Raw genomic sequence first — 13,666 nt, forward strand, 5'->3', positions numbered from 1 at the left:
CAAAATCGAAAAAATTGTCTTTAAATTTGGGAAAAGGGGGTTTCCTATACTGATGATATGGCCCCCGTTTTTCCCCGGGTTTCCCTAAGGGCCCGTTATTTCCGGTTTTCCAAATATCCGTACACGCCGTTATGTCAAAAATACGGGACCGTATATTCCCGTATATCAGTATATTTTTCGCAGTGATAGCTGTTGCAGTATAGTTAGTTATGGAAACCACATTTTATTTCTTTTCTTGTGTGTGTGTAAATGTTGGGGCAAGGACCAATTTAGGTTGGACATTGGATGACGATTTGGTCATTTAAATGACAAAAGGTCAGGTCAGTGACATAAAAAGAAAATAAATTTGGAAAGCATATTCAATACACTAAATCAGTAAGCCTATGCCTGTTTAGTAAATCATAATTTTAAATGACTCAGGTCAGTGTAGTAGCCTTAGAATTTAAGTATCAATGACATTGAGCAAAGTGGTGGTATAATGTTATCTTTTAGAAATTTCATCATCATATCAAAGCTTGTGACAATTGCTGCTTTAAGTTACTCTTTGCTAATTGTAGTTTGTTATCATTGTAGCCAGAACATTTAATTAATAAGAACATATTTGTTCATATCGTGAGGCAATTTTTTACTAGCCTGACATATATAGGTAAAATTCAATTGATGCTTGAACAGTTAGAAGATATTCTTTACTTCTAAATATAAAGATGTCATGCACAAAGCTCTCTTTAAAAGCTAGCAAAGAAAAATATAGCAGGAGACCTTTTTTGTCTGCAAACATTTTGTAACTGCAAATGTTTTGCCTGTTTAAAGATTTTTCATGTGATTTCAGTGATAAAATTTATTTTAACACTACATGAATTTATTAGTAAGTAAGATATGCCCCTTATTTTAACCTCACCTTTATTAATAAGTGTAATATATATTGGGTATTTTGAAAAATGCTTGATAACTTTTTCAGCTTACTTCAGGGAAAGCACAGAGCAAGAACAGACAAGTCCAAAATTCAAACGGTATTAACATTAATTATTCAATTTAAATGTTTATTCTTGATTTTTTTTTGTGTGTGTGTCAATTTGTTAATATTCAGAATTTAATACTGTATCTAATGATTTTTACATATCAGTTATAGAACAGCTCTATGCAATGAACTATGATTATAATAGTCTTTGCTGTTAATTGAGTTAACTATTCAAACATATTTATTTTAACTAAATTTAGATATAAGCATAAAGCATCTTTTAATCAGTCTTCAGTCCACTTCGCGGACAAAATGGTATTACTGTTATATGAGGAAACATGGCTGTGCCACCAGTGGAGCTCATACAAGTAAAAGTAAGGTACATGTATTATACAAGCTATTAACACTCTATTTCAGAATTTACAAGACCAGACCAAGATTTGGCTTTGAATGGAGAGAGATTAAATTCTTTGCATGCAAAACTTCACCAAGAGGCTGATAGAATTAGAAAATGGAAAAATCAGACAGAATTAGACATGAAACAGAAAGTATGCTACTACACTGTCTTGTACAGCCTTGAGTAATTTTGAAAGTATAATTTCCAAATTTGTGAACACTTATGTTATATCTTTGTTATTTGTAAATATTCCAATAAAATGAATTACTTTTATTTAAAAGAAATTTTTGAATTATTTGAAGAAACAGACCACAGAAAGACTATTAGATTTTAAAGCCAAAAAGATTTTAATAGTGGCAAATGAAGGAAGTTTTGAATTGGAAAGCATACATTTGGAAAATGTTTGAAATTTTTAATGAAACCATTTTATTATCCATTAATATTATTATTAGAACAAGTAATAGAAAATAATAAATGTTTAAAATATATACTTTTGTTGTGTATACTGCTGTTGTATTTATATTTAAGGACAGAAAGATTCAGGAATCCAGCCATACCATAGACTCTTTAAGGAAATCAATACTTGATATTCAGGTTTGTAATGTCTTTAAATGGATGCTTTATACTTATACTTTAATGAATTGTAACCCTTGCTGAATATAAAAATTTTACCTACATGTATTTTCAAAGTTCATTTCAAAGACATTTATTTAGTGCAAATCATTGAATATTTATGGGTTTCTATTTTTACTGTTTTTGGTGGATAGGTCAACCCACGAATTTAAGATCAATCAAAATTTTATTTTGTCTGCTGTATGATTATATTACATTATTTGCATTTTACTTTTTGTAAAAACTGGTAATCAACAGATTTAAAAACCTAAGAAAATGTCCCTCTTTGACAAAACCACAAATTCATGCCTACAAAGTTAAGTGAATTCTCAGTATTTGGAAAATGGATTTTTAGCTCACCTGAGCTTGCTCAGGGTGAGCTTTTAGGATCGGTGAATGTCCGTCGTACGTCCACAATTGCTTGTGAACACTCTAGCGGTCGCATTTTTGCGTCAATCATCATCAAACTTGGTCAGGATGCTTATCTAGTTGAAAGCTCGGATGAGTTCGAACATGGCTCATCTCGGATGAAAAACTAGGTCACAAGAGCTAAAAATAGAAAAACCTTGTGAACACTCTAGAGGTCACACTTTTGACCCAATCATCATCAAACTTGATCAGGATGTTTGTCTAGGTGATAGCTCGGATGAGTTCGAACATGGGTCATCTCGGATTTAAAAGTAGGTCACAGGAGCTATAAATAGAAAAACCTTGTGAACACTCTAGTGGTCACATTTTTGAACCAATCATCATCAAACTTGGTCAGAATGCTTGTTTAGATAATAGCTCAGATGAGTTTGAATATGGGTCATCTCGGATAAAAAACTAGGTCACCGGAGCTATAAATAGAAAAATCTTGTTAACACTCTAGCGGTCACATTTTGCATCAGTTTCATCAAACTTGGTCAGGATGCTTATCTAGTTGATAGCTTGGATGAGTTCGAACATGGGTCATCTCGGATGAAAAAGTAGGTCACCGGAGCTAAAAATAGAAAAACCTTGTTAACACTCTAGCGGTCACATTTTTGCATCAGTCATCATCAAACTTGGTCAAGATGTTTGTCTAGGTGATAGCTCAAATGAGTTTGAACATGGGTCATCTCGGATGAAAAAGTAGGTCACCGGAGCTAAAAATAGAAAAACCTTGTTAACACTCTAGCGGTCACATTTTTGCATCAATCATCATCAAACTTGATCAAGATGCTTGTCTAGGTGATAGCTCGGATGAGTTCGAACATAGGTCATCTCGGATGAAAAACTAGGTCACAGGAGCTAAAAATAGAAAAACCTTGTTAACACTCTAGTGGTCACAATTTTGACTCAATTGTCATCAAACTTGGTCAGGAAACTTGTCTAGGTCATTGCTGGGAATAAATCGAACATGGGACATCTCGGATGAAAAACTAGGTCACAGGAGCTAACAATAGAAAAATCTTGTTAACACTCTAGTGGCTACTGTTGTGATCCAAATATTCTGTTAATTGGTCTGAAAGTTTGTTTTGATGATTTCTAAGTCAAGATCGAACATGGGTCATCTTGGATGAAAAACTAGGTCACACCGCCCAAATATGGAAAAACCTTGTTAACATTCTAGTGGTCACATTTTCGACTCAATTATCATCAAACTTGGTCAGGATGCTTGTCTAGGTAATTGCTTGGATGAGTTCAAAATCGCATGTGAAACTAGGTCACCGGAGCTAAAAATAGAAAAATCTTGTTAACACTCTAGTTGCTACGGTTTTGATCCAAGTATCCTGGAAATTGGTCTGAAAGTTTGTTTTGATGATTTCTAGGTCAAGTTTGAATATGTGTCACCTGGGTAAAAAACTAGGTCGCACTGCTCAAATATGGATAATCCTTGTTAACACTGTAGTGGTCACATTTTTGACTCACCTGTCATGAGACTTGGTCAGAATACTTGTCTTAAGGTAATTGTTTGGATGAGTTTGATAAGTCAGGTGAGCGATCTAGGGCCATCATGGCCCTCTTGTTTTATTTCTTTACTGTGTAAAGACTTAAATATTAAGGTACTTATATGAGTGTTTTGCTTGCAAATGTTTCATCTAGCAATTATAATTGGAAAAAGATTATAGAAACAAAAAGGATGTTGATATATTTGTAGCTTCAAAATGAGAGCCTTAGCATGACTCTTCAGGAAGAAATCAGTAACAGAGAGGATATTTTACAAAAGTAAGAACAAGACATTTATCTGTTTATATATGCTACTGTTTTTTCTGAAAAGCAGATATGTGTGTTAATTTAGTTAACTTGTGATTTTCAAATGGAATATGGCCTTAAACTTCCTTCACTTGTCTCTGGTAAATGAGTTTAGTGTTCGTATTTTACATCAAGTTTAAGTGCACACCTGATTATGATGTACATGTATTTGACAACTGTTAAGATATATAGAACTAAGATACTTAGACATTTCATCAAACTTTACATTATCTGAACACAGTAGCTGTAAAAGGATAATAATGCAAAAAATGATAAAAGAAAGGAGACAAAATTTAAATGTACATAACTTGGATATATGTTCTTCAACAGTAAAATATATTTCTTGTAAAATACTTAGTTTTTCTTCAGAGTTTCAGCCACAAGAAACTTGTGTTCAGTTTTGAAGGACCATCTTGCAAAGACAGAATCCAAAGTTGCAGAATGTAATTTAACTTTCAAATAATGTTAAAATTGGTTTAGAATTACAAATTCCACAATTTTATATTCACTATAAATGTCAAGTATTCAGTAAGAAATAAAAGAAAGTTTGAAATATAATGATTTGACCTTAAATAATTGACAATTCTCCCTATGAAAACTTATCTCACTTTAGTGTCGTTTTTGCCCACTTTAGTGACAATTGGCCCCACTTTATCAGCCCCTGCCAATGGAATACATCTCAGAGTTCAGTGTTTTTTTTTTCTTTATATAACTACTACCCTAAAACGGTACCATTCCCAATAGAAAATAGACATTAAAATTCCCAATTTCCAATGTTAAATTCCCAAAATGACTGTTCAAAATGCCCACAAGGCAAAGTGATTTTTCTTAAATCATTTAAATCCAACATATTCATATAAATCACCACTCAATAGTTCTATCTAGACAGTAGAAGCTGTTAGCTATCATTATTCATGATGTTTAATCTCATTTGTAGCTGAAAAAATGCATTAAAAAAATTCCCAATTTTAGTCAAAATAACGCATTTTTTCCCAATCAGTCTGGTACCGGCACCATTCCCAAAGTAGAGAAAAAAAACGCTGGAGTTATGGCCCCTGTTCGGTTTTGCAGTATGTAAACAGAGTAAAATTTGTTTCCGCAAGATTTCTTTGCAACTGCTGACTTAATATCAATCAAACTTTATAGGAACCATAATTAGTAAAGGAGAAATGCATATCATTTACAGGTCCCATTTAGATCGTTTATCACAGAGTTATGGCCCCTGCATATGTCAGATAGTTGTAATTTGTTACATTTATATTATTTGCTATAATTTTGTTATTTATTTATAGTGATTTTCTGAGAATAATTCAAACATAAAGCTTCTAAGTAATCTGTCTTTTTCTTAAACCAGAGGCTTAAATAAAGTATCTTTTAATAATACTTTATATGTAAAACTAAAAAGATAGAGTACTTCCATGCCTACTAACAATACTTCCATGCTTTAGCAAATACAAAGACAAGCATATATCTAACTTTAACATTCTTGAAAGTAAATGATTTAAGACATGTTGTCATGATTATTACTGAAATGGGGCAAATAGTCACTCAGAACTTAGGCAAATCTTTATCAGATTTAATATGGTAACCCAACGGAAAAATGACCAATTTCTGTTCTAAAAGATAAACAAAAATGTAATTTTGATTCATACCAAAATATACATTAAATAATACAACTGTTTATCAATATGTATGATTTAAAATATGTTTCATTCAATTATTTTAAGATGAGATGATTTGTTAATAGTCAAGAGTCGAATTGTCACTTAATTTAAGTTAGGCAAATCATCAGTGGATCGAGTGAACTGTTGTCAATACCAGAATTTTTGAAAGATATTTTTTATAAGACTGGAAAATCACTTTTAGATTCATGTTTGAACTTGTATTGTTTTAATGGTTCTTAACCCTTTCGCTGCCAGAGGGTTATTGTTTAATTGATCACCTATTTGCCAGAGGGTTTTCTAAAAAATTACTATATTATTATTTAATATAATTATTATTATTATTTGTTATTAGTATTATATTAATTATATATGTTTCCAAATATGCTAGTATGATAATAATTATTGTTGATGGTATAATTTTCTATATAAGTATTATTATTTTTATTATTATTATTAATTTATTATTATTATTATGATTATTATAGAAACGGCTAAAGCCGTCCATATGGCAAATACGCGGAAAATAACAGGGACGGCTTAAGCCGTCCCTATGGCAGTGAAAGGGTTAAAGACTAAACAATAATGAATGCTTTACAGGTGAAGCAGAAAAAACTGAAGTCAAATATCTTGAACAGGAACACAAACGACAATTTGAAGTAAGTGTGTATAACATGGATAATTTTCTTTTTTTTAAATAATTTATCATAGCCAATTTGATTAAAATCAGCTCTTAAATAATGGTGCACTTAAGGATTTATCTGTCACCAAGAAGAGGTGACCTTGCAATTCATTCAGCCAATCAGTGGCTAGCTTTCACATTCTTGAAAGTGAATCAGTTTCTATTTTCAACTGTTGTGAAACCAACACATACAGGATTTTCACAGTTTTAAGATATAACGCTTAATGATGGTGCTTATGCCAGGTTATAGATTAATATTGAATCAATGCCTATGTTCTGAAAGTCACACAATCTAATGTGCCGCAGAAAGTACATCAGAATTATCTAATTGTATCATTACATATGTGATGAAAGTTTATGACTTATCTGACTTCATGGACAATGATTATTTTTGTTAAATGACCATCAAATGATTGGTTAAGCTACCAAAAATTCTTGTCAGACAATTTAAATCAGATGGAAGGACAACTAGAGTTGGTTATTCTTAGATCTATACATAAAACATCAAAAATGTTTTGTTTTTTTATTTTGTTCCAGAATTTGTCAGAAAAATTCAAGGAACTTGAGGTGGCAAGGGATGAAGAGCATAGACAACTCACAAGTCAAAGTAAGTGAACATCTACAGATGTCAGCCAGACCTTAGTTTTAACTGCATATTATATATAGACTGTTTATCAGACTTGTTATTCTGTTTCCAATTTGTGTTGTCTTAGTGTACATAATTTCAAACAGTTTGGACGTCCATAAAGAAGTAATCCCTTTGTTTAAACGGTTTTCTTTATCATTTTATAACTGGGCATGGGTTTAATTAGTTAGGTCAGAGGTATTCATCAGTGTCTTTGCCTTGTTTTTATATCATATTTAGGTCTACAGTCCTTAAACCTGGTGAGAAGGTTGAACATGACCAATGCATTCCACACAAAAGGTTGTCCTATAATTAAAAAGAAAAATGCCTTAATTAACCTACAGATGAAGTTTGTTGAAGACAATTTGGTTATATCTGGTACTGATGATCCCTTTTGATTTTAAGGTCAAAAGATGAAAAGATCTTGAAGCTGGTCTACTATCTTAGGATTTGGAGCTCTGATTGGTCATGACCTCTAGATGATCCATATTGATTTTTAGGTCTGTAGGTCAAGGTCACTTTCATGAGAATCAGAGAGAAAAATAAAATTTATATTTTAAGAGCATGACCACTGAATATTAAGGTCACTGTGACTATGTAACGGTCTTGGTTACCTGTTTTGCCATCTATGACTAATTACTTGCCATTTTACAAGCCTACATGTTTAACTATTTTCTCTTGTTTTTATTTGCAGTATCGGTGCTATCTAAGGAGAAGGAATGTTTAGAGCAGAATCTCACACATTGCAACCAAGAAGCTGAGTCTAAGGTTAAATTTATCCATTTTCCCTTAATATTCTTTATTAACCAGGTTTTCAATTTTGAAAATCCTGGTTATTAGATTGGGGTATGGCGGGCGGATGGGCGGATGGGCGGATGGGCAGATGGGCGGATGGGCGGATGGGCGGGCGTCAAACGAAATTGTGTCCGCTCTGTAACTCTTCAACCCTTTGAAGAATTTTGATGAAACTTCAGACAAATGTTTACCACATCAAGATGACGTGCAGAACGCATGTTCCGCATGGCTGGCTCCAAGGTCAAGGTCACAGTGACATTAACATTGAAAATCCTGTCCGCTCTGTAACTTCTTCAACCCTTTGAAGAATTTTGATGAAACTTCAGACAAATGTTTACCACATCAAGATGACGTGCAGAACGCATGTTCCGCATGGCTGGCTCCAAGGTCAAGGTCACAGTGACATTAACATTGAAAATCCTGTTGCGGGCGTCAAACGAAATTGTGTCCGCTCTGTAACTCTTCAACCCTTTGAAGAATTTTTGATGAAACTTCAGACAAATGTTTACCACATCAAGATGACGTGCAGAACGCATGTTCCGCATGGCTGGCTCCAAGGTCAAGGTCACAGTGACATTAACATTGAAAATCCTGTCCGCTCTGTAACTCTTCAACCCTTTGAAGAATTTTGATGAAACTTCAGACAAATGTTTACCACATCAAGATGACGTGCAGAACGCATGTTCCGCATGGCTGGCTCCAAGGTCAAGGTCACAGTGAATTAACATTGAAAATCCTGTCCGCTCTGTAACTCTTCAACCCTTTGAAGAATTTTGATGAAACTTCAGACAAATGTTTACCACATCAAGATGACGTGCAGAACGCATGTTCCGCATGGCTGGCTCCAAGGTCAAGGTCACAGTGACATTAACATTGAAAATCCTGTTGCGGGCGTCAAACGAAATTGTGTCCGCTCTGTAACTCTTCAACCCTTTGAAGAATTTTGATGAAACTTCAGACAAATGTTTACCACATCAAGATGACGTGCAGAACGCATGTTCCGCATGGCTGGCTCCAAGGTCAAGGTCACAGTGACATTAACATTGAAAATCCTGTCCGCTCTGTAACTCTTCAACCCTTTGAAGAATTTTTGATGAAACTTCAGACAAATGTTTACCACATCAAGATGACGTGCAGAACGCATGTTCCGCATGGCTGGCTCCAAGGTCAAGGTCACAGTGACATTAACATTGAAAATCCTGTTGCGGGCGTCAAACGAAAATTGTGTCCGCTCTGTAACTCTTCAACCCTTTGAAGAATTTTGATGAAACTTCAGACAAATGTTTTACCACATCAAGATGACGTGCAGAACGCATGTTCCGCATGGCTGGCTCCAAGGTCAAGGTCACAGTGACATTAACATTGAAAATCCTGTCCGCTCTGTAACTATTTCAACCTTTGAAGAATTTTGATGAAATTCAGACAAATGTTTTACCACATCAAGATGACGTGCAGAACGCATGTTCCGCATGGCTGGCTCCAAGGTCAAGGTCACAGTGACATTAACATTGAAAATCTGTTGCGGGCGTCAAACGAAATTGTGTCCGCTCTGTAACTCTTCAACCCTTTGAAGAATTTTGATGAAAACTTCAGACAAATGTTTACCACATCAAGATGACGTGCAGAACGCATGTTCCGCATGGCTGGCTCCAAGGTCAAGGTCACAGTGACATTAACATTGAAAATCCTGTCCGCTCTGTAACTCTTCAACCCTTTGAAGAATTTTGATGAAACTTCAGACAAATGTTTTACCACATCAAGATGACGTGCAGAACGCATGTTCCGCATGGCTGGCTCCAAGGTCAAGGTCACAGTGACATTAACATTGAAAATCCTGTTGCGGGCGTCAAACGAAATTGTGTCCGCTCTGTAACTCTTCAAACCCTTTGAAGAATTTTGATGAAACTTCAGACAAATGTTTACCACATCAAGATGACTACAGAACGCATGTTCCGCATGGCTGGCTCCAAGGTCAAGGTCACAGTGACATTAACATTGAAAATCCTGTCCGCTCTGTAACTCTTCAACTCTTTGAAGAATTTTGATGAAACTTCAGACAAATGTTTACCACATCAAGATGACGTGCAGAACGCATGTTCCGCATGGCTGGCTCCAAGGTCAAGGTCACAGTGACATTAACATTGAAAATCCTGTTTACATGATTTTAACTTGATTTGGCAGTCAAAGGTCATATCATCTTTGGAGGTAATTTAAAAAAGATATGATATATTATTTCATGTCTACTTTGTAACTTGTTTTTCATTATACAGAATTATCAATATAATTATAGTGAACAAATTCTTCTGTGCTGAACTCGTCCTACATTTCTCAACGGATTTTTTGTTCAAACTTTCACAGAAGCTTTGTCATCAAGCACCCTGGCACATATTGTCGGGGTTTTGTGATTATATAGTTTTTGACCTAATTATGGCCCTTTGTTTTTTTCCTTATACATAATATTATAGTGAACACTTCTTCAGTGGCAATTCCTCCTACATTATTCATGTTTTACATTGCACATAGTTACATTGTTTGTTGCTTGTATTTGTATTTCAAATACAACATATTTATCTACAATGGTGATAATTGAAAACCTGGTTTCATGGCATTGCCATGTTTCTTGTTTTTATTTTTTCTCAAGAAGAGAAAAAATTTCATGTCATTTAAATGAATTATAATTGATTAAATAAATTTAAGGGTCTGGTATGATTATTTTGTTTATTATGTTTATACCTGACCCTATTGCTGCCAGAACTTGTAAATTGTATTTGCTTGGGATATTTCTAAGTATTACAGGAATATTTTTCATTGTAGATGACAGATTGCTTAGTTTTCATTTGTGCATGTCAAAGTTTTTTCTTTATGGAATAAAATGAACACAGTATAATGATAAGATAATTTTTCAATAAACCTCTTATATATATCTCTTATAGATTAAAATATTGAACCAACAACTAGATGACAAAAATATTGAGATACGTGACATTAGAGCACAAGTTCAGAAAAATAATGAAAAAATTCACAGTTTGAATAAAACAGTTGGTAGGTTTTGTTTTTTATATATGAAGGATTTTTTATGGGATAATTATTATTTTGAAATAGTTCTAGACTTATCCCACAATACACAACATTGTGTGAATTGTTTCCCTGGAATTAATTGAAACTTATTGTTTATTCAACAAAATTACTTGGTTTTTTGGTTTGTCTTCAAGGCTAAACATAATCAATATTGGTGATTAAAAAATACATGCAAAAAAGTTAATTTGAAATCTACTTTTAAAGTTTTTAATGTTCAAAATCATAGTCTATGTCCTATATTGTACTGATCTTTTAAAAACAAATTGCTCTAGTTATGACAATATATTGTATAGTTTTGAAGATATCATTGTTTCCAATATCATCTTTTCTTTACATTAGTAAAAGGGTGTTTTTACAGTGTCTGCTTCTTAACCAATGGTTTTAGTTGGGTCATGATCATATTTCCTCTTTTGATATCATTACTTATTACTTCAAGTAAGCAACTTCAGAGTGGTCAAAATCTTAAACCTCCAAGTTTTTATCTTAATCAAGCTTAAATGGAATATGTATAAACTTTACATTTGTATTACAGATTCTTTTTGACACAAAAATGTTGAAACTGGCAAAGAGATGAATGAACAATGCTAAAAACAAAACATGGGTGATCTTAATAAACAGCTTGAATCATTACAGGTTTATAATCCTTTCAAATTGATTTATTGAATTGATGCATATTGATGGCTTTTTAAAAACACAACTGGTTTACTAGTAAATTAAAATTTGTTAAGAAAAAAATACTGAAAGGGGAATTGAAGCGTAAAACCTTATACTTTGTTGGTATGAATATATAAAAAAAATAAACTTGATAAAAGTATTTCAAGGAAAATGGGCATGAATGTGACAGTACTAAAAGTCATTAAATTTCATATTTTTACAATAAAATGTGAGTTTAAGATGATATCTTTTTGATTTATCGTTTTACTATTATAGATTGAGAAAGATAGTTTGGAACAGAAAATTAAGTGAAAGTAAGGAAGATGTAAATCAGTTTACAAACAAATGTTCAGGTCTACAGACAGAGCTGAGCTCTGCAAAACAGGAACATTGTCAACAGGTCCCCCCCCCCCCCCCCCAGACTTTTTGGGGGGAAATCAGAAACTAGAAAAGGCAAATAAAAGAGCAGTTTTAAATCAGAAAAAACAATCAAGTATGTACCTGGGGGAAGTAAAAAAAGAAAAAAAAAAAAACTTGCAATGGTTTATTTCATTAGAAAAAATGATTGAGTAATGTTGTGGTAATTAAGCAGCTAGCCAGTTAATATTTAACCCTTTTTACCTCATATATACGCGAAACAACACACTTTCGACCCCCTGCCCCCCCCCTTTTTTTAGGCGTGAAAATAGTGAAAAAATGTCCTATTTGGGCCCCAAACACATGTTTTCATTTGAGAAATGTTGCTAAAAAAAGTGAGCACTTTTTCGGCGGCGCCCCCATCCAAAAGATACATCAGGGGGTTGCCAGAAGGGGGATGTGCCCCCTTTTCTGTTTGGGGGGTTTGGGGAAGGGGGGCGGAGTCCCCCCCTCATCGCCAAGAAAATTTTTGGACTTGTGAGGAGGCTTAAAATGACCCAGGTCGATCATAAGGTAACGTGTAACCAACGCTGAAAAGCCTTGACTCTATCTCAATCCCTTGAGAAAGTTGCAGCACTTTGAAATAATTTTTGATGGAAAAAATCGAGGCAAAATAGTGATTTTTTGGAATTTTGAGATGTCCCCCCCTCGTTGCCATGGTAAAACAGGAAATTTAAGAACTGAGCATGTCGTTACAAAGGCAATGGTCCAGTCAACATTTTGTGGCCAATTTTGAATTAGTATTGAAGCATTTTTCATAGTTTTCAAATAGCAGTTTGAACTTGTAAGAGGAGGCTTTTCAGTGAAAATGGCCATTTTTCACAATATACTCTGGGGAAAGGGGGTTAACAAATGGAAATGTTACTAGACTGTTAATGTTAGAGTACTTTATGTTATTACAGACTGAATAATGAGAAATTAAAACAATAAAAAATTTAATAGGTTTTTAAGTCTTAAAAATGCTTTAAATTTAAGTCTTTTTCTTAATAAGTGCTAAAAATGAAAGAAAGTAAAATACCTTGAATTTTTATGCTGTTTAATAAATAGCTTAAAAAGTGCTAGAATTTGTTTAACAAATTGAAAAACATGCTAGTTGCATGTGAAAAAGCTGATAGTTTTCATCAATGAGCCTAGTAATACCAATATTAGTAAAAGAAAATCTTTGTGTAAGGAAATAGTTTAAAGTTGCATTTGTAAAAATATCACATAATAGGTGTAAATAAAAGTGATAAAGCACCCAAAATAAAAATAAGACTTCAATGTTTTATCATTATAACTGTTTGTAATTACTTGATCCTTGGTAACAAGTGATATATGTGCGTAAAAAAAGGGGTTTTAAAAATGGGAAAGCTTGCTTTAAAAATGCTTAAATTTCAGCAAAAAATGTCTATATGAATCCCTGTTTGATCAGTAGCATTTGAATATATCAATAGTAAAGTTGATATAAGACATATGAGAGCCCAGGCAGGCTAGACATGGTTTAAATTTACTTGTATCAAGACCCATGTTGTTAACAAAAGTTCCTTTTTTAAGCTGCATTTGTCTATGTGTAACTTACTTTCTTTGTTAA

At 33.5% G+C, this 13,666-nt stretch overlaps 1 protein-coding gene across 1 annotated transcript; it reads left to right on the forward strand.

Annotated features, from left to right (window-relative positions):
- Nucleotides 1–954: 954 nt before the first annotated feature.
- On the forward strand, nt 955–11,599 carry LOC132740309 (E3 ubiquitin-protein ligase TRAIP-like). The gene is made up of 10 exons (XM_060728184.1): nt 955–1,010; nt 1,376–1,506; nt 1,884–1,949; nt 4,090–4,157; nt 4,554–4,627; nt 6,446–6,504; nt 7,065–7,134; nt 7,847–7,920; nt 10,881–10,985; nt 11,558–11,599. The coding sequence occupies exons 2-10, from the start codon at nt 1,495–1,497 to the stop codon at nt 11,597–11,599; spliced, it is 570 nt and encodes a 189-aa protein (XP_060584167.1). The 5' UTR covers nt 955–1,010; nt 1,376–1,494.
- The last annotated feature ends 2,067 nt before the right edge of the window (nt 11,600–13,666 follow it).

The sequence above is a fragment of the Ruditapes philippinarum genome, unplaced genomic scaffold (assembly GCF_026571515.1).
Source record: "Ruditapes philippinarum isolate M1 unplaced genomic scaffold, ASM2657151v2 ctg3266_1_1_1_1, whole genome shotgun sequence".
Classification (NCBI taxonomy): domain Eukaryota; kingdom Metazoa; phylum Mollusca; class Bivalvia; order Venerida; family Veneridae; genus Ruditapes; species Ruditapes philippinarum.